General features: G+C 37.9%; 1 protein-coding gene across 2 annotated transcripts in view; it reads left to right on the plus strand.

Moving 5' to 3' along the window:
• LOC150085247 (transducin-like enhancer protein 4) overlaps positions 1-22,436 on the plus strand; it is a 328,990-nt gene that overhangs the window by 248,316 nt on the left and 58,238 nt on the right. For both annotated transcript variants that reach the window (XM_090373931.1, XM_090373932.1), the window contains exon 8: positions 6,232-6,254. In XM_090373931.1, coding sequence (XP_090230057.1) covers positions 6,232-6,254 — 23 coding nt within the window. The remainder of the gene's footprint in view (positions 1-6,231; positions 6,255-22,436) is intronic.

Here is a 22,436-nt window from a genome sequence, read left to right on the forward strand (position 1 = left end):
CGCACAACCCGAATGGCAGAGAAATATGGAAATCGCGTACCTGAACAATCTTCGAGGAAGGGGTACATCTTTCCATAAAATAGAAAGTAATTTGATAAAGTCATTTTTTCCCCTTCTTTTTCATTATTTTGGAGGCGTGTTAAGGGTCCCTTATAAAACTTCACCTGAAAACTCTAAAGATAATATGTTCTGCAGTTCATTGCAATTTTTGTTTGGCGTTACAATAATTCGAACAATTTATTGGATTCTGGAAATATTTTGGAGATATTTCATGAGAAAGATGACCGTCATGCCCAGGCCTTTTGCACTTCTATTCACTATTAACACTACATTAAAAAACTAATTAACGGTGATGAAACTTATTCTTCAGAACCTTATCTGTTTTTGCAAGAAAGACATGCAATATTAACGCTTTAGTGAATGTGTCAAGGTGAAAAATCCAAGTTTATTATTATTATTACAGCAGATTAAACAGCCAAATAAAATAACAGAACCATGAAAATTTCTGCCAGGATTTCTTGACGTGTTTTTAACTATCGGATGCATATGTAATCCGTGTAATTGATGACCATTTCCTTAGAGGAACATGGGGAATGGAGTTTAAGACCACCCGTAATGTAAAAATTCGTCTCTTGAATCATTTGTTACGTGGCACTTTATTAAAGGCGCAGAATCCTTACAACTGCATATATCTCTGGTTGCACTTTCTGGAACAAAGTATAATTTAGTTGACTTGTAGATCTGTGGTATAAGGTCACAATACGTTGAGTTAATAGAAGTGGTCTACTCAATGAACTATGTCATGGGGGAATGGTGTCATTTGTTCTTGAATTGAGTTTGGATTGTTCACAAATTTACGCTTTTTAAGATATCATTCCAACAAAAACAAATCAATAGAGGTAAGGTCTAGTGCTGTTGTGGCCAGAACAAGAGCACTATACAAGAACACTATGGCCCCTTGAAGATCATGCTACCATCTTCCAACACAGATTTCACTCTCTGCAGTGCCATTACAAATGTGGGTGTGTATTTGCTCGTCTTGCTGGAAGTACCTTCCTGACATTTCATGGTATCCGACGTCTTAGTGTGCATATGGTGTCCTTAATTGATAATTCATGTAGGATGAAATGCTGTGTGTTGTCTTGTCTTATTTCTACAAAGGAAATTAGACGGCATGTCTTACTACAGAGTTAATTTCGTATACATACGATGTGTGCTGCCATTTGTCATTAAGCTTTCGATCTACACATCAACCAGATTATGTTCCCGCTTGTATAACCTGTGATGTATACAACTCTTTGGGTTCGGCGACTTTAAAAAGATCCGTATTGTATCCTCCTCGGATACAATACAAGATTTAAATAATGAAAACTTTCCAAGTTTGAATTTACCTAGATTAAATCTGATTTTTGATTGAATCAAATGCCTGTTCAGATATTTCCAGTGAGTTTGTTGAAAGAGACTTAATACAGATAAATTTTTGATCCTGCCTTAATTATTTTGTTATCTGTTGGGAAAAGGATCTGATGATCAGAGCTCTGTTTTAACGTAGAGCTCTGATCCTGTTTTGTAATACATAGGAAAGTTTCGAAACGCTGCAGTTGGCACAGTTCCCAAAGACAGCCATTGCTGGAAGCAATTCTTCTAAATTCCAGTCCTGCCTCCCACATTTCCAATTGTTGGCATATATATATATACAGAGCCGTAGCTTCTCTTTTGAAGGATTTGGCAAAGCTGTGGAAAAATTCCCCCCAAACGTTTTCAGTCTGTAAAAACCTTGCACGGCCACTTATTTACAGCGATTTCAAAGGGACTTTGTCCCTGGCATTCCTCAAATTTCATACGACATTTGAAACAAATATTGCCTATGTCAACACTACTCGCAACTTAAAGATGTGCAGGCGAACATGCGGGTTATCTTACCTCTCACCTTACACCGAACTCGATAATGGGAACATGTCTAGCATTTTATGAGACGTTCACCTATGAGTGCACTTGGTATGTGTCAGTCATCTGTTTAAGTGGCTGTAGCGCGTAGACAGAGCAGGATTTCAGATAACTTGCAGTAATATATCTGTACGTGTTTCACACTGTCTGTATGGACTGGTTGCATAGCAAGCACTTCGGAAGTTTAAAAAAAAAAAGAAAAAAGTAGAAAATAAAGAAATACAGTATATTGGATAGTTTATTTAGTTTTAAGGTGTTATGCTTGACAGAATTGTAAATGGTTTTGAAGAGAGTTTTTGTAAATGTTGAAAATCACATCTGATTTGAATATTTGTATTATTAATTTCTTTCCTGTTTTTGTTAATGTTGATTTATTGTGCTGTAATTGTATTTTTCTGAAATATCGCCACCTCGATCATGCTCTCTCAACGTTTCTTGAATGCTTTTTCCTTCAAAATTAAAAGGGGAGAGAATTGGTTCTAATCCCATTCGATATGTTTCCAGAGGGTTGCAAAACTTCTTGTTAAAGTGTTAAAGAAGGTTCTTTTTAGAACACTGGAGTGCAGTTTAAATTCGAACCATGAGTCTGGATTCGAGTTATCGGTCGGCTCAGCCTGTGAGATTTTGCTTACATAGTTGAGCATGATTAACATCTGTGCATCGCTGCAGAACAAATCCAAAGGTGGTAATTTTTCTGCAAAGGTGGTTACGCGACATCTCAAAGACCCAGGATTCGTCTGACAGATCATAACAATGGATGAATCATAGTTTCCAATCCACGCAGCGAAAACACCCCCCCCCCCCACACACACACACGTACCACCGAAAATATGTCCAGTGGCAGTTTACACCAGAATGCTGAAGAATAAATTCTTCCAGTTGTGCAACGGTTTTTTGTTTTTTTTTTTATCGCGATAATGCACCCTCACACGGCCCTGGTGTTACAACAGTGTTTTTTATAAAACAAGAATGTCCTTTGACCTATGTTTGCAATACTGGCCTGTAATCAGCAATCCACTCACCACATCCTCTACCCTCCCAAAAAAAGCCTTCGCCACAATTTTATAGAAGTAGATAGACCGTTTCAAGAAATAGACATTGCTGGAGATTTTTGAAAAGCAACAGGAATGCACCACGTACTGACGCCTCATGGCTTTAGTTCCCCTAGGCGCATATTCTAAACCAGTGGTCTCCAAACTTTTTTGGTAGCGCACCCTTTATTTCACTTAAAAGGACTGGCGCGCACCCCCGGAAAAAAAAATTTAATATATATTTTTATTTATAAATCATTTACATGGAAAGCATTATATCTAAAATTACAAATAATTTTAAAATATCACAAATAAAAAAATACAAAACAAAATTAAATTGAACTTCAAGTACAAAATGATAAGAAATCATTAATGTAACAAATGTAGTAATTGTAATGCAATACTATTTGTTTCATTTATAAATAATTTACATGGTATGCATTATATCTAGATTTTATTATGTAGATAAAAAAAATCTACAGTGCCATCTCGCACACCCCACTTTGGAGACCACTGTTCTAAACAACTCAACCAAATCCAAGTCGAGTATTCATCTATCCTTTTATTATGTATGTTGAGGCTTGGTTGTGTTACTTTAGGTTCAAAAGAGATAAGATGAAAAATGTGACTAGGAGAGCTTGTATCCAAATGGACTACTAATGAAATCTTTCATTGAGTGACATACAAGCATGTGTGCCAACGAGCTCACACAATAGCATGAGGCAGTTTCAGAGTAAACAGTTTTATTAAAAAAAAAAAGAGAGAACAGGATTGTAATAGTTAAGTTTCATGTATCTCGAAGACCGCTCTTTAGGCATGTTAGCAAATACTGTATACATAAATACTTATCTTCAACATTTCTGTCCGTCCGCGCGTAACAATGAGACTCCCAGTGGACAGATTTTCATGAAATTTTATATTTGATATATATATATAAAGATTTGTTTATCGATCCCAAATTTCGTTAAAATTAGACAAACAGAAATTCGGGAATTATTATTTCTTTTTTCCATACGTATGGAAAAAAGAAATTTTGGTAAAGAGAAATAAATATTATACAGTTGTAATTAAACTGACTGGCTAAGTTTCGAGAACGTAAAACTAGTTTTATTAAGCCTTCTATAAAGTTATAATCTTAGGAATTATTGATAAGAAGATAACTATATTTACTTTTCGCTTCAGTTAATCCCAAAAAATAATAGATTCAATCATGTTTTTAATAATAATAATAAAAAAAATAGAATGCGCCTGAAATGTAACCTTATACATTACCTGACATGTAATGGAGGTATGTTATCGGATGTTTAGACATTACTTAATAAGAAAAACTTTCAATCGATATCAGATTTTCAGCTTGGTTTTTTTTTTTTTTTTTGGTCCCTGGAAAGCTTTTAAGATCAGTAGATCAGTTTTAAAACCATAGCCTCTCTATCCCCACCGATCACAAAGTCTATTCATATAAATGAAAGTATATTTCGCGTATTATTCTAGAAATTTTCAAGTCTAGTTAGAAATTTACAGCCTTTGTTCCCTTCCCCCTACAAAAATCAAAATAAATGAAAGTATGTTTTTGCATTTAGACAAGAAAGTGCGGATTGCTACCAAAATTTTCAACATATATTCTGTTGGCCCTGGGAATGTTTGGTTCTAAGTTCAATTCCGGTTTTCGCAATATTTTCTCCCTAGTTTCCCCTACAGAAATATTACTATAAATTTGGAACAGGGGCCCTGATCTATTTCAAAATTCAGTGCTTACTTAGAATATTTTAGGAATCTTGTAACAAATTTTCGTGTTGATGGAGTGACTTATTTTGTTAAAAATTATGAATTGTCACTATTTTCTAACGCGCCTGAAATAAACGCACTGCTCACATTACCTAACTTGTAACAAGGTATTGCTACTACTCTGAGACACCCTTTTTTTAGGTGAGTTAGCATCTACCAATAATGCGCCTATTGTTTTCGCCATGTCAATTCGTTCGTCGACTCCCAGGGGACGCATTTTCATGAAATTTTATTTTTGGGCCATTTATAAAGATTTGTTGAGCCGTCCTTAGGTAATAACTCGACATCGAGTAGGTAAATTTTCATGAAATTGTATATTTGGGCCCGTTAGAAAGATCTATCGAGTCATTTTCAATTTCATTAAAATATAAATATTATTTCTTTGTCCGTCCGTCCGCATGTAATAATCCAACTTCCAGCGAATGATTGTCATGAAATTCTTGCCATGCCAAGTTTATTAAGCCTCCGAAGAAGATAATAAACTGAGCTTTAGTACCATTACCAAGTTTTCACCATCATCTTCTACTGTGCACTTTATACTTGTTGGGTCTTACTAGAATATTCAGTAATTGTTTATTACTTTGTTGGCGATATTTCAGAAAAATGCAATACCCAGAAAGAGCCTTGTGGTTATGTGGCTACACATCACAATGACTTTATCGTTTCAAAGAAAGACACAAATAGTAATTGAGGGAAAGACTGGCTGGAAGGAGGTGAGGACCTTAAATAATGCGTTATCACAATAAATTTCGTAAACACGTTTACGCCCCCCCCTGCGTGCGTGCGTAGTTCTTTTTTGGTCTTGCTTCCAGACACTCGGTGTGTTTATGGTTTGTAAGCTAATTCAGTGTAAATGGCACTACAAACCGTGTGTCATGACCACTAACACGTTGCGCGAGACATTCGTGCACAAACCAACACTTCCTGACATCCACCTTACATTAAAACAGGCAGCGCCACTTAAAATGTAATATGTTCGTGTCGAACAACAGCGCTATAAATTTGCGACAAGTCTTTTAAAGTTTCGTGTTCTCCCTAGGAGCGTCACGGTAACGCTCAGACAGTGTTTCCTTCCGTGGCACGCATTTGGCCAATGGCCAGAATTCCTTCCCAAACTGAATTTTATCACCGTTCGCAACATATGACTGTATAAGAGAAACAGAGATATTTGTTTCTTGCAGAACTGTTGATCTTTAGTCTCTCGGGGTAGTCATTTGTGTGTAGCCGCTATAGCCACGGCCCGCTGGTTATATACGGCCTGTCTTATGAAACAAGAAAATTGAAATGGTAGTACACAACGCAGACAGAGAACACCACTAACTTTCTCTCATGTTCTTTTTTCTTTCTTTTTTTTTTTTTTCCTTCCCCCTTTTTTTGCCTCCTCCCTTTACCCTTCCTCTTGGCATTGTTTCCTGCACCGGGCTATCCGTCGCCGTCACCATGGTAACCAATCGATATCCCATTGCAGCTCACAGCTCCGAAGAAAGACACGTAAGTACCTTCTTCCATCCTTCATCCCTTGCCGAGTACTTGCACTTTCATGTTATAGATCATCTTCTGTAAGTGGATTATTTTTGTCTTTCTCTCTCTCTCTCTTTTACTTCCCCCATCCACCCCTCCTCTCTCTCTCTCTCTCTCTCTCTCTCTTTCTCTCCTCCCCCCTCTTTGTATGTGCAAGCAAAGAAACCTCAAGGCTCAATATGTCTTTGTATTCCCGAGCCTTGATGTGTGGATGGTGCCGGAAGGCGATTACTTGAGATAGTGCGCAGGAGTGGGTGCCATTTCCAGCTTGTACAAGCTAGGAAAGCGTCTAAATGCTGTTGGCTAAACTAGAGACGGCAAGCTGAAAGGAGAGGCAAAGTGATTGGCATTACTTTGCTTTACTTGTAAGCTGTAGAAGTGGCAACCGACCTAGCTTCTCCTGACCTTCTCAGTAGCAAATCTCAGAGAAAATGGCGTCTCCTTGAAAGCCTACGAAGGATTGATTTTAGCCGTTTACCATTACATCTGCCATATACCCTAGAGAGTGTGTAAGAAATGAGACCGGTTTTCTTCAATCCGGCCATTAGGAGGACGATGGAACGCCGTCAAACCAGGGAACGTTAGTGTTGCTTTCTTTTCTCTCCCATTTTTTTTTTCTTTCAAAAATGAAGCTCAGCTTAAATTACATAACCTTTTAAACCTTGTTGTTGGCACCTCGCTGAATGATTAAATATCTTAAATGCACCCTAAGTTTAGGGCTTTAGCACTTTGTGAGGGGGAAAAAAAAAAAGTATGGTTGGAATTAACGCTAAAAGGAGACACGATGTGGAGAGGATAAAGGAATTCTTTCAACAAATAGGGTAAACCCAAGTGCATTGTTATCAGCAGGAGGAACAAGATCAGTATATGAAAAGTGGTGGCAGATTTTTGCCTATCTTTATTGCGAACTGTGAAGAGCATCTGGATGAGTTGAAAGATTTTGTAGCAAAAGCGGTCTCGAGGAGAGGGAGGAACAGGATTTTATGTAAGGGAAAAGCTTAAAGCTGCCATCACATAGAGCAATATCAGGCAGACTTTTTCGGGACCTTCTTTTTGGTGCCTATCTTGACCTTTGTACCCCCAAAAAAAAATATTTTGTTTTATTGCTTTCAATAATACAGAAAAGCTCTAAATCCTGTCTTTATAGACCAGGAGACACGCGAAGTCATATGAAATGGCATTGACCTCTCAAATTGTAAAGCTACCATGACGAACTGTTTTATGCTGCACTACTAAGTAATACTTCTCTAAAAAGATTAGTGTGCTGTTCCTCACCCACCCCATACGGCTTTATCGGTATTTATTGGTACCTCATCGTACAAGTACTGAAACAGCTGTTTGGACCACTGCACATCAATAAATAACTTTACACTTTTCTTTTTTGGGGAAGTGCTATTTATTTTTAGTGCAGAATAAGGTAACTCGTTGTAGTAGCCTTACCGTTTTTGCGAGATCTGTGCCTTTTCATAAGACTGCGTCTTTTTATACCTCGTCTATAGAAATGTAAATCCCACCATGGCTATTTCTGTAAAATGCATACATTACCGTATTAATATCTTTCAAATCATGGGGAATATAATATTTTAATCGGTTCCCAGTCGTTTTTGTTATACAGTTCACCATGAAATCATAATCTTCCTTGTTAAAAATTACAGGCTGAAGAGTTCAGACCATATTATGTAACCCCTCCCCCAAGTCAAAAGCTGTAACTGGGTATTCTCTAAGAAGAAATAAACTGTTATTAATAATGACATTATGATCGACAAACAAAATTATTTCAAACCTGGCCAATTCGAAATTTGAGGTTTCAAAGTACTGTATGTCCGTCTGTTTTTCCGCTTGATACTCAATCGCATATGTCTCGGCTTCTAGAAATGCTGGAGGAAAAACTTCGCTAATAAATTGCCTCTCAGAAGTAGGGTGATGGCTTTTGCTATATAACTCATTATTGGTTCACATAATGAGCAGAGAGTCCACTTGTTGATCCCCTCCCGATGATTCACGGACTGCAGTTTGCGAGCAATTTTCATAGAACAAGGGACCTATAATATTTGGCTTTGAAAAGATTAATAAAAATAAACAGGAAAAGGTTGTTTTGGAAAAGTAAGAATGAGTTTGAGATGTTCTGTGTATTGCTGGGTTTTCCACAGTGGATTCAACAAGTGAATTATCGTAGGTAAATTCCATTACATATATTACAACTCTGGGTTTTTCTTCAGTGCCATAGTTTTTTTAAGGGAATCTTTACGTTTTGGATTTTGTTGCTTTCTATGTTATATTCCTTTTTATTGAATTTGCAATTCTTTCTCTTGGAAGATGTCTCAGAAAAAAAGAAAGAAAGATAATCAAAAAAAAAAAAAAAAACCTTGATGGATCCGGTATTGTTAATAACTCCCTTTTGTTTCATTCTTTACAAATCTATCTCCCTGGAATAAAAAAAAAATAAAAGAATGTATCCATGTTATGAATGATTTCAGGGATCTAAGATGCGACCGGTTAGAAAAATAATCCTGTTGAGTGCATTGCTCTATAGATGCTATAATATAAAGCATCGTTAGCCCACGATCTGAAGCAGTCGCGTATTTTAAGTATTCATATCCTGCATCTTTCTCGGTAATTACTCCCAGTGGCAGTAATTTCCATGACGATATTTTTGTTCTCTTTTTCCTAGCATCAGACCCCTACCCTGCTGTCCTCCCCTCTCTCTGTCTTTGTCTCTCTCTTTGTGAAATAATGTACAGTGTTCTTTATAATCTTTCTGTGTTCGACTGTATTTTAAATTGCTTTACGATATATATATATATATTTATTTAAATAATTGCAGAGTTTTAATTATTAATAAATGTATTTGATTAATTGTGCTGTACATCAGTGTTTCCCAAACTGGTATCTGAATCACCAAGATGTCTTTGGGTTGGGGAATACACAAAAGAAATGCGTAGTGGTAGATTTTTTTTTATGTCACATTTTAAAGTGTCATATTCCAAATTGGAACAAATATAAATATGATTCATCTCATCTTTTGTTGATCCAGACTTCGAAGTGTGGTACACAGCTTCCAAAAATGATAGTAAACCTCCACGAACCAAGAATATTTTTTTATTAGAAGCAAAAAAATATAATTTCATTACCTGATGTACAGTGTTCTGTATATCAGGTAATGTCTAAGAAGGCTACATGTATCAAATCGCTGGGAATGTTAATGAGAGTAGCTTTAGACTCCGAGAAGGTTCCCTTGGACTAGAGAAGTCTACTGTTTATGTTTACCACATCCACAAAGGTTTTGCTAAAGAGGAGTTTGATAACTATAGGCCGGTTAAGTTGAATTCTCTGGTAGGGTAGATCATGGAATCTGTGGTTAACGTCTTCAATAGATCCCGGCATGGATTAGTTAAGGTAAGGTTTTACTTGATCAGTCTGGTATATTACTATGATGTAATTATTGAACAGTTGAATGCAGGTAACAATCTTGACATTATATATCCAGACTTCAGTAAAGCTTTTCATGCTATTCCTCATGGAAACCTGCTATATAAACTGGATTAGTTAAGGGTTGCTGGTAAGATCCTATGCTAGATGGAAAGCTGGCTAAAAGAAAGGCCGCCGTAGCCTAGTGGTTAGGCGCGCGGGTACATAAGTACACGTGCCTTGAGTGACTGGGGTTCAAGCCGGTGACTGCTGAATACGGTGCCGTTTCTTGTATTCTGTCTATCTTGTGAACTCCTCTGACCGTTTGGTCGTCCTGGAGTATAAACAGAAAATTTATTTTATATGAGACAGAGAGTTATCATAAATGACGATCTCCAGGGTAAACCAGTATAACAAGCGGAGTCCCTCAGAGTTCGATTTGAGCCACACCTATTTCTAATTTTCAAATGATATTGACGAGGGTATCCAAGGGAAGCTGTCAAATTTACGAATCATTTGAAGCTGGGAAAGGTGGTTAAAAATTTGAGCCAGGCCATGATGCTTTAAAAAGACTTGGATCGGTTGCATTCGTGGTCCAAAAATGGCAACTAAAGTTTAACGCTTCTAAATGTAAAGTTTTGCATTTGGGGGAACAGAATCCTTGAGTCACGTATAAGCTGGGGAAACTAAAAGTAGTTCAAGATGAAAAAGACTTAGGTGTCACGATTCAATCTGCTATAAAATTTTTCATGCGGTGTAAACAGGTGGCTAGGAAAGCACATGATATCCTGTCCACGATTTATAAAGCCTTTACCAACCTTCCCACTAGAGACGTCATTATCCTTTTATACAAGAGAGATAATGACGATGGTTAGACCGAATTGGGAATATTGTATTCAGGTCTTGGAGTCAGCACCTAAAAAAGAATAGAACTTCTGGAGAGTGTTCAAAGAATGGCAATCAGGTTGTTGGTGTGTACAAATCGACGTTCATAAGACCTTTTTAAGGGTAGGCTGCTAAGTTACAACTAGACATCTAAGGGGTGATCTGATTGAGGTTTATAAGGAACTGAAGGGGTGAGGAAATTGAATAAGGTCTGTTCTTCGTCGTAGGTAAAACGAGGAAAGTGGATATTTGGGGGGGAAATATTACTAGGAACTTCTACATAATGTAAAGTTTGGGAACCACTGAATTAGACTAATAATAATTAAATTATATAGTGGTGAAAAGTAGAACTTTCCTTGTTTTCTGTTGTGTTTCTGTGGTAGAATTTAAAACCTTGGTATTGCACTAATTTCAAACAAATGGTATCACCAAAAGGTTAATATGGCTTTTATTTAAAAGATGAGACATGCTATGACAATCTCTTTCGAAACTTACTGGTGTCCCATCAGGCAGAAGGAAGACCTTTAGTCATTTGTAGAATTTGTAGAACTAATTAATAATTTTGATTAATAACCAAATTTTCCAAAGTTTAAAATATGAAATTAATGTATGACTTGTTACGTTACGTCTTCAGTATTAAGGTCTGTAGTACTTCGATAATTTTTTTTAAAAACAGTGTACACGTACGATGTGTATATTATAGATAGAATGTTACAGGTTTGAACTGCATATCACTCGTCACAATCGGCACCTCTTGTCATTATCTGCCTTGTGTGTATATTATCCTACATAGTAAAGCGATAACCTTTGTACTTGTCGATTAGCAAAGAATAATAACCATCAGGTTGTTCGCAAAGGGTTTGACTGCTATCTGTGACTGTAGAAACAGTTAACTTCCGCTTTATTTTAAGGGTAGTTCCCACCCACCCGTCCATCTCAAAATTGCGAATTGTTATCTGAAGGGTTTTGCTTCAAAGCTGTTGCCAGGCTGGATAGAAGGCTCAACGGATATCACCAGTCTGTTCGTCTATGCTGGCAATTCTTCCACCTTCGTTCTTGCTAAATTGACTACTAGACCCAATGTCAATAAGTTTTCAATTACCGAGCTGCTGTACTTTGTAATACAAAAGCTGATCTTAATCGCTTTAATAAAATGCTTTTATGATAAAAATCATCTGTCACCTAATTACTTTCCGTAGAAATATTTTCCTCGGCGTTCCATAATTAGTAAACGACCGTATTCGATGCGATAGCGGTCCTGTAATCTAGCGAAAGTTCCGATAGCGGCAATCATCTCATTTTGCTAAACATACAAAATCATCTTTGCCTAATATAACATTGACTGCTTATCTAAACAACCCATAACGTGTATTGCCGTGGGATAATTGCTGCTTCAAAATTTCTGCTCTATGCTTTCGCTCTTGTTATTAATTTCTGCCGAATATAGTCACTGGAAGTCCCCGGGGACGTTTCCCCCCTTACCCCAATCTCATTCTATGTTTAGCAGAAGCTTTATAATTTCATTAAAATATTGTTACTAACAAAATAAGTCCTCTCCACATTTCAAATAGTGGTATGTTTGCAGTTTTGGTAGATAGGCGGTGGACAAGGAGGGGGAGAGAATTGGGGCCGCAAGAAGTCAGGTTGGGATCCTAATGGTGCTACCTACAGACCAAAGAGGAACTGACAAGTCACGCGCCTTCAATCCTGTGGAGCATTGTTTCACCCGCCAGCATCAAGCTGGCACCAACTTGAAGTCATCAATTACCTTCTAAGACTCCTGGTGTAGCTCTGGGCTAGTCAGGGGAGACTGGAGACAGGGGGAGGGATGGAAGTACTGTTTCGGAAGGATGTGGGGGGGGGGGAATTTCCTCCGCCATCAATTTGCCAACAGGTGGTCAGTGAAAGGTTCTTCGTCGCCTTTTGTCTGACGAAGCTGTCAGCGTCGATTCTGACCAGAATCTTCAATAGACGAGACAGTAATTGCAATTACATTTAGTGGGCCACTGTATACTGAGGGGAGGGGAGGTACTCATTTCCTGACGGAAGGAAACGAGACACATGAGAAGTGTGGACGATTTGCGGTATAAGGGAGTTGTTGACGGGGAGTGCCTTTTAACCTGCAACTGCTGCCGACAAACAGGGAAGTGGTATTTGAGACAGAGTAAGGCGGCAGATAATAGCAACTACTGGTTTACTGGGGTGTTTGACCTGCATAGTATTTGCCACGTTGACTGTTAAGATATCTGAGCGTAATTTCGTAGTGCGGTATGATTTTAAACGGTCTCCAGAAAATCACTAGCGGTCACAGATGTCACCAGTTGCTCAACCACAGACGGTCTTGTTGAAAGGTGTCATATGGCAGGCTACTAATATTTGATTGCAAATAATAAAATAAGATACAACTTACAACCTTAAAATATCATTTTCAATTTTCTGTTGTGGACTCTCAACAAAACAATCTTTACGATTAAGGGGAGCCCCTCTTTATTTTATATATGTGTGTGTGTGTGATTTAGGGAAATACACGTGAAAGAAGATCGTTCCAGAGAACAGAAATTAGTTCTGTGAGTTTGGAGTTGGGCATTGAATGACGTTGACTGATTGAGGCATGTGTTCGGACCGGTTTGGAAGAGAGCGATGGAATTACAGATTCCGATTCAGAAGAATAGTGGTCATGCAGCAGTTAGTGAGCGTCTATCAGTCAGTGGAGAGATTTCTTAAGAGACGGATCATTAATTAACCTGACTTCCTCTTTTGAATAGAGTCTGGAAACTTGAGGGAGGTCTTTTTTTTTTTTTTTTATAGGGGACCACTACCAGATGTGAGAACAATATTTTGTACAGAGTGAATAGCTCTAATTCCCTGCAAATCGGCATTTAAGGAAGTGGTAGTGGACACAAAGAAGTTTGTATGCAGTTTCTCAAACTGGAAGGTGGAATGTATGGAAGAGATCAAAGGTATTGAGTGTGTAGCTAGAACAAGTTGTGTACGGTCATTAAAAATCGCAAAAGTCTCAGCATCTCGACTAACTCGGACTAGAAAATTGAAGCCAACTGGAATTGTGAATTAAGATAATTAATCTTTAGGGTAAAGTTAATTCACTGTTATGGGAGTTAGATTGAAGAAAGTCGAGTTTTAAAGAAAGGAAATCAAAAAGCCAAAGCTAGAAGAACAGGAGAGGCAACAGATGAATTCGACAGAATAGGATAAAGAGATTTAAGCCGGAGGAGATCAGAAAGGGATTCCAGATTAAAACAAGGAACATGAGCGGACATATACCACCTTTTGAAGCGAAAGGAATAATGTTGCAAATAATCAAGACATCTGAGAAGAGTGGTGGTTGCAGCAACCGATAATTGAAATTTTGTCAGAAAAGTAAGTGGGGCTTGGCAGGTTATAGGTGGAAATGGACATCATTGAGATTGGAACTGAGACCTCACGTGTTTGTGAAATGAATGTGGCTTTTGGGAGGTTTAGATATTTTCGCAGATGAGTTTGTTTTATTAGTTTAATTAATCATTGATGCATTCAGTAGATGCGTTAAAGATGGGAGGAACGTGTATGAATTTATGAAATTTCTGGGTGTACATACAGCAAGAATACCCCAGCTCCTTGACATAACGTGACTTCGACAGTGCCTTCTGCATGCACCGCTACTCTTACTCCCTCCAGTCACTAGCTGACAGAGTAGAGCCCGCGATATTATACGCTACCTGATCCGGATGCCTCCTAGAGAGTTACCAATTGGTTTTATCCGGTGGGTTGTCTGTTGGCCGGCCTGCAACTTCATCACTTCGGCCCCAGTAAGCAATGTGGTGAAATTGCACCGGAGGCAACCAGATCTAGTGATCACCTCGTAATCAGTAGATCTGTTTTCCTCCCATTACGGCGGTTTAAATTGGCATGGCCAATTTATATACGTTCGTGAACTACTGGTTTGATTGAAAGGGCCAGACTCCATTATGAGTTTTATAATAATATTATAAGATTAACAGGAATCCACAATGGTAGAAAAGTTTTAACCTTGATATAAATTATCTTTCATCAAATATATATATATATATATATATAAACGAGGTTAAATAATGAGATAACAATAATAAAAGGTGGCGAACAGAGAGCGCGTTGTGAGCCGGAGCATTGTCTTGATGAAGCATCCAACTATCCTATCGCAATTCAGGTGTCTTCCTTCGAGTTTTTTCACGCTGCCTTGTCAGAACTTCTTATGTAGTATGTTTGATTGCCAATCTAATTTGGTGAGATGTATTGAGCCATAATAATTCCTTTAATATTGAAGAAAACAATGAGTTTTGATTTTTGATTTTGACATTCTTGCTTTTTTTGTGTGGTGGGATTGTTTTGTCTTCCACTGCATTGACTGTCTTTTAGTTTCTGGGTTGTACTGGAACAGCCAGCTCGCATCACAAACAGTTACAGTACTCAGAAAGTCTGGAGTCTTCTCATTATTTTATTTTCATCTAAAATTTTTGGTACCATCTTGGAACACAACTTTCTCATGCTTAAATTTTTAGTTAAAAATTGTCGAACTGTTTCTTTGTCTATATCGACTCCTGATGCAGCCATTCTAATGACAATCACTTCTAATCAATGTCCTTACCCGGTCCACACTTTTCATAAGTTTTCATGGATACCGGACGGTTTGGTCGTTCGTCATCTTCCGCATTTTCTCTTCCTTTTAAAATATTTTATGCCAGTTGGTGTTTTCTTTAGTTTTGTTGATTCTTTGTTCGATTCATTTGTCTGTAATTTTTTTCGGCAAACTGCAAAAACACAAGGTAATGAAAACCTGTCTCACGGCAAAGCGAATGAGCGTGTTGGAACGTGACGGCAGACAACTTGGAAAATGTCCAAGGTCAACTGTTGTATCTCTGTTTCACAGGTGGCGCTTGGAGTGTAGTGGCTGCGCGTGCAGTCTCGTTATTTAATAGCCAACACTTTTATACGTATAGAACACAACGTTTTATACAACACTGAGTAGTAACATTTATCATATGTACAAGGTGCTGGCTAAAATTAAACGAGAATCGATGCTTACCAGCACCTTAGTACATGTCAAGAACATTCCTATTGTGATGTAGCTTGTTTTATCCTGTACAGATCAGTTTTTGTTTCGTTGCAATCGGTTAGGTTTTGATTGAACTGTGCTTCTTTAAGTGAATCAGTGTTTTAACCTTCGGCAAAAAAATGAGTGATCTTAACTTTAGAGCAGAGATTTGTTATTAAATTTTTGGATTCAGTGAAAATATGAGATGAATCCTGGGTCTTTCAGTATGATCCACAAACCAAAGGTTAAAGTACAGTGGCAAACTCCCCGTTCTTCCCCTACAAAGAAAGCAAGTATGTCTGAATCGAATATCAAGTCCCTCCAAATCAGACTGTTAATCAGACACTACGTTGATTTTAGGAAGACTTCAGGAAAAAATTCGAAAGACACGGCCCAATTTATGGCTGGAAAAATTATTTTTGCATCATGACAATGCGCCATGTCATTCCTCTGTCGTAGTGAGAGAGTTTTTAAACGAAAAATAAGATCACAACATTGGAACACCCCTTTATTAACCAGATCTGATCCCGTATGACTTTTTTCTGCTCCCAAAAATTAAAATTCAACTCAAAGGAAAACAATCTTCCGAAGACTTCCGCTGCTGTCTTAGATCCTGATAATCGCGAATGGCGCGCTGCATAGGCGCGGCTGGAGAGCAATTTGAAGAGGATAAACATTGAAATTGTTGTATTTAAAATTATAAAAGATTTTAAAAATATTTCTTTTTAGCCTCATCTTTTACACTGAGAGGACAGAATTCATGGATTAACTGGTTCCTGGGCAACGCGACGCTGTCACACCTTTTCTCTAGTGGACGAACCCATTGCTTGGCAGGTATATAGGTACACTGCATTCACGTAGACAGTAATTGTCAGTATGGATCAACATCGTGAGTTAACCGACTTTGAAAGAGGAATGATAGTGGGAGCCCGACGAATGGGTCACTCTGTCGCGGAGGTGGTATGGAAATTGTACTATCCCCGTTGGACAGTATCAACAGTGTATCGGGAATACGCCATTTCCCGATTAACATCTCATCGTGGACAGCGCTGTGGGCGGAATAAGGTGGTGGATGAACGTGGCCGTTGATGTCTGTCTCGCATTGTTTCAGCCAACCAGAGAGCGACAGTGGCACAAATCACCGCCGACTTCAACGAGGGAGGTGCCAGAAATGTCTCCACCAAGACCATCAGGCGATCATTAGCCTCAATAGGTTATGGGAGTCGCTGACCCACCAGAGTCCCATTGTTAACACCACGACACGGAATTCTACGCCTGAACTGGGCGAAAGAACATCGGCACTGGACCTTGGATGTCGAAGAGCATTTTACAGATTTTAACACCATGGAATGGCCATTCGAGCTTTGGATTCTCCACCCAGGAATTCGACGGAATTATGGACAGGGGTGCAGCAAGCATGGATGGAAATTCCTGTGGAACCCTTTCATGAACTAGTGGACTTAGTGCCTCGCCGTGTGACTGCCCTTATCCGGGCGAAAGGTGGGCCTACCGGTTACTAGATAGGTATCCCATGATTTCTGTCTACTCAGTGTATAGTGTAACACTGAGGCAACTCGCATGTGAATTTATAATTAAATTCATAATAATAGGAAAAGAGATTATTGTCAGTACGTTAGATAGTATTAATACTGGTACATTTTTAAAAATAGTGACATGAACTTCCCCCCCCCCCCACCTACATCAGATGTTTGTAAGGCGAGCTGTTCGTTGTTTTATGTAAACAATATTCGATGACTTTTAATTGAAAGTTCCAAGTTCGTGTCATTAAAACTGTTTAATTTGACGTACATCTAGCAATAGTTCTTTTTTTGTTTCTTTACTCTTACAATCGTTAATTTGGTTTCCCATGTGTATTTGTGATTAGCTACCTTTGAAAAAGTTGTGTCTAAGCGCTACATAATCTCCATTTATCGTTTAACACTTGGAGTGATTAATTCGGAGAATTAGCAGTTTATTCTTCTAAGATTAATTTGTAGCGTGTTAATTTTGAATGAGGCATTTCCCACGACAAAACTTGAATAATTGGGAATAAAAATGGAAAAGGTGCAAGTAAAATTTTTCTTCTCTCTAATGACAGGTTGTAACACTTGAGAATCTAACAGGACCTTTGCTATATTATCGATTAGTTTAAAACAATTGGTAAATATTCTGCAATATTGCATTGGCTCAACATTGTGTATAGTAGTTGTCTAAAAAATGTGAGCACCGAATATCTTGGGAAAATTCTGTTAAAGAATCGAACACGTGGTCTCGTTGCTAGGTTCACTAATGTATAAATTATTTCATACCACCTTTATTTTTTATATAATGCTGCCTTCTAATGGATTGATTGATTGACGTGTGATCAATCACTTCTGCATTATAAATTAATGCAGGATTAATAAATAAAGTATCCTATTAATTAGGGTGTGCATTTATTTTAGTGTGAAAATTAATAAGTTTTTATCGAAAAGAAACTTGATTTAGAACTATCCCTCTCAGAATGCTGAAGATGATTCCAATCTTAAAAAAAAACGAATTAATTAATTTTATTACTTTTGAAGCCTTTTATATTCTCATAATAATGTTAATGAATTTATTTTTTTAAATATTTTTAAAGATAACCCTCTTAATTTCGTTTCTTTCTTTCCATGGATCTCCATTTTTTGACAATATAATAAATGGTCTGGTATCTAATGAAACGTATAGCAGACTGGGATCCTGTGTCATCTCTAGATTCCAGTTTGCTATTCGATATTCAGTTCACGAATGCAACGTTGTTTAGAGGAAGTTGCGAAACGCACATTTGTGGTTGAGGCCAAAAAAAAAAAAAAAGTCACACTGCAGTAATGACTAGGTTCCACACAAGAATAACAGTGTGAAAATGTAAATGATTTCCGTTTATTGAACAAGAAAAGTTTCCAAAGCCCTCACCAGGAAACAGATGAGTTGATACCAGTGAGAGTCTTGCAGCATCGATTTAAAAAGTAATCCTGGGTGATTGGTTGGTTGGTTGGTTGGTTTTTAGGAGCATTAGCAACTAAGGCCATATTGCTCCGGGATATGCGGTGGTCATTCTGTGACCTTTCCACATCCTCCGTATTTGGTGGTGACGGGCCCTGGGTGATTAATACCATACATACACTAATAGCGAAATTCTTTACGGAATAATAGTAGCCCACCAATGGCATTAATAGGACTTCTTCGAATGAAAGAATAGGTAAGATGACAGAAAAATCTGACAGAGTTTCAAGAAACAGGTTCACCAAGCATAGATCCTTCTAGTTACCAGCTGTTTATGGTTAAGAATTACTAAAGTAAATAAAAATGTGGTTGAAAACAAACAAAACTCCAAACACGACGTAGAATAAGATTCACCAATCCCGAGGGCCACATGTGGCTCTCAGATAAAATAGGCTACTGCATGATTAAGTGAGTTTATAGTTCTGATTTTGTTTTAATTTTTCTGATAGCAGTTGTTAATTAGGAATTGTAAAGAAATTAATGAAACGGGCATATTTAATTTTACAGCAAATACTTGTTTCGTATCCACCACTCCAGCCGCTTGAGTGGTGGATACTATCAAGACGCCAGACCCTGCCAATAGAAGACAAATACCGAAGACCAATATAATATAATGTGTTTGTTAATATGATGATGTTAATATTACAATACTGCGTTGTATATCAGTGATATGATGAAATATCATGGTAGTATGAGGTGTTCTGTTGGTACGGACCAGCTTCACCCTGCAATTCTTCATTTTTACCCAGATTGCGATGAATTCTTTCAAGACGACAACGCAACTAACCACCGTACAAAAATTGTATCTGAATGATTCGAGGAACATTTCCAACGTCTACCCTGTCCGCCTAATTCTCTAGTTCTGAATCCAATTGAGAATGTGTAGGATATGTTGGATCACAATAGAGCAGCTGACAAATATCCTGATGGGAAAATGGTCAAATCTGGAGCTGGACTCCCTCAGAAATCCAGTGGAATCCATGCCACGACGTGTACATCCTGTAATTCGGGAAAAATATGGTTCTATTAGATATTGAATAAAGGCTCCTGATTTTTATTTATTTATTTTATTATTATTATTATTTTTTTTTTTTTTTTTTTTGCCAGTGAGTGGAGTGTATAATCACCCCATATTTCAGCTGAAATCAAACGTAAAGAGTTTGGAATAATTCTAAAAACATTTGTGGCACACTAAAATGTTGAGTTCGACATCGACTGAATGCTGTATCAGAATTTAGCTAGGAATATGATTATAATAACCACCGAGGATGATAGGATGGGGGAAGGGAGAATTAGCACATGATATTGCCTGAAGTCGGCGAACCACATGTTTCTTTCACTTGAAGTGGAATGGCTTAATTTTCTTTTCCTTTTGGAATAAGATTCACTTTCTAGTTTATTAAAAGTTTTTACTCCTAGCACGTGTAGGAGATGATGATTAACACCATCCTTAATGTTTCTTTCTCTCTCCGTCTTTATTCTTCTTTTTTTTCCCCCCTTCTTCTTCTACTTTCTTTTTTGTTTGCCGTGTGTGCTACAATTCACTCTAATCGAAAACGTAATCCTACCTTGCAGCCTACCGTATCTTACGACCGGCTGCACCCCGCAACTGCTCGCTTATCCAGTGAGGCGGTAAATGCCCCAACTGTTAACTCTTATATTCAGCATGGTGTAAGTTTTAATGCATCGAAAAACTTTTGCCTCACCTTTATAACTGCTTCGCTAGCTAGTTTTCTCTGGATGTGACCTTTGAGCACATTAAAGTGACGCTGTCTGCTTGTTTCTTCCCAACTCCCAGCCAGAACAAATAGCACTGACATACGGATTATATGTTTCGGCTAATTTACGCAACCTAAATCGTCTCCCATTTAGCGCGGGTTTGTTTAGTTTGCAAAGAATCACACCCTGTTTAAAAACACTAACAAGCCATTTGAAACTGGCATAATGAGCTGGAAAGAGAATGGCGAGGACCATAATTAGCAGAACGTTTTGCTGAGAAACCCGTAAAAATGATCTATTGCAAGCAGTTCATATTTTCATTGGAGTTGAACTACGGCCCGACATTCTGACACTGAACTAGTTCTGAATAAATATCTGTTGAAATAAGGAAAGGCACCGGTTGGTTTGCAACTCGGGTCTTTGAATTCTGACTCTCCTTTTCTATTGAATTAATTTAGATATATTCAATGACGTCACTCGGATTTTTGCTTCGGGACGTAGACAGTCAACGTGATATTTATAATCTGTGTCCGCCATCTTTCTATAAGATGGCGGCCATTCGAATTACACACAACACCCATTTACAACGCTGGCGTTACAGTCCGATAGTGTATTATTTGGGAGTGAGTCCAAGGGTGTCTTGAATATCGGCTGGCCCGATGCCTATGGGCTGCCTACCAAGATCCTGAATATGGGGAGGAACTAGCCTTCCCATTCTACTAATAATGGTCCTTTTCGTTATCTTTCCAGCTCATTATATGACATTACTAATGGCTGTTATACGAGGGCAGCTGAAAACAGAAAAGTGGGTCATAATTTGCATTTCATCCGTATAGGGCGCTATTTCCGTTAGTTGGTTACCCCCCCATTGAAATTCTAATCTGTTTTCAAAGCTTGTATCCTGTAACCGCGCGATTTAAAACAGCATTGTTTTTGTAAGTGTGTATCAAAATGGAATTGCGAACATCTAGACGATTTTTGAATGCAAAAGGGAGTAAAACCCCGTTGAAATTCATTGCAGGATGGTTAGTGTATAATGACCACTGTTTATCCCAAAAGAAAGTATCAGTGGGACCTAAAGTTTAAAAATTGAGTCCGTAATGTGGAAGATTCTGCTTGAACTGGTCTTGCGAACCACTAGGCCAGTTCAAGTAGAATTTTATTTGTCACATGAAACATTTCTATCGATAAAAGATTCATTGTTCTTCACTTTTATAACGAGCTGGGATTCAATAATGCGTGTATGATGGGTCTTTCCTTGACTTCAGATGAAGTGAAACTACTACGAATTGTTGTATGTTCTCTGTTTCTAGCTCAGTATGAAGCTGGAGAGGATGGTTTTCTAAACCGTTATAGTATGTGGGGATGAATCATGGGTTAATTACTTTCAACATCCGTATAGGGTGATGTACGGATTCTGAGCCATACCATCTGCAGGAAAGATTATACCAACAAACAAAAATCGAGTGTTTTTTTTTTTTTTTTTTTTTCAGAGTTACACGAAGAGGACAACTGTCGACAGTTCTTCGTATTACGGTATGCTTGTGAGCCATGTGAAGCCTGCAATCCGGGCCAAATGTCGAGGGTTGATCTCGAAAAAGGTTTGTTTGCAACATAACAACGTTCCTTCTCACAGTGAAAGATCAACAGTTGACAGCCGGCAAGGTCTGTTTTGAAGGGATACAACGTTACTTTTTCACTGATTTGCTCCAATTGACTATCATATTTTTTGACCACTGGAAGATGCATTGGGAGAAAGCACTTCTACTCCAATAAGGAGGTCCAAAAAGTGGTACACCAGTGACTCAGCAAACGACTAATGGAATTTTTCTCGGGCAATATCCAATCATTAGTTTCGTAACCATGTTGAAAAATATTGAGGTTTGAACAAAGAATTGTTTTGTCTTTACTGGAGCGTAAAAAAGTTAATTTGTTACTCGCCTGAATTAACATAACAATTTATAAAATTAATTTTTGAAACATTCACCGAACTTTTTGACCAGACTTTGTATTTATTTAGTCCAATACCGTTCTTCAACAGCACGAAA

This window comes from Mastigoproctus giganteus, chromosome 5 (genome assembly GCF_048544385.1).
Source record: "Mastigoproctus giganteus isolate SK-2022 chromosome 5, ASM4854438v1, whole genome shotgun sequence".
In the NCBI taxonomy this organism is placed as follows: Eukaryota; Metazoa; Arthropoda; class Arachnida; order Uropygi; family Thelyphonidae; genus Mastigoproctus; species Mastigoproctus giganteus.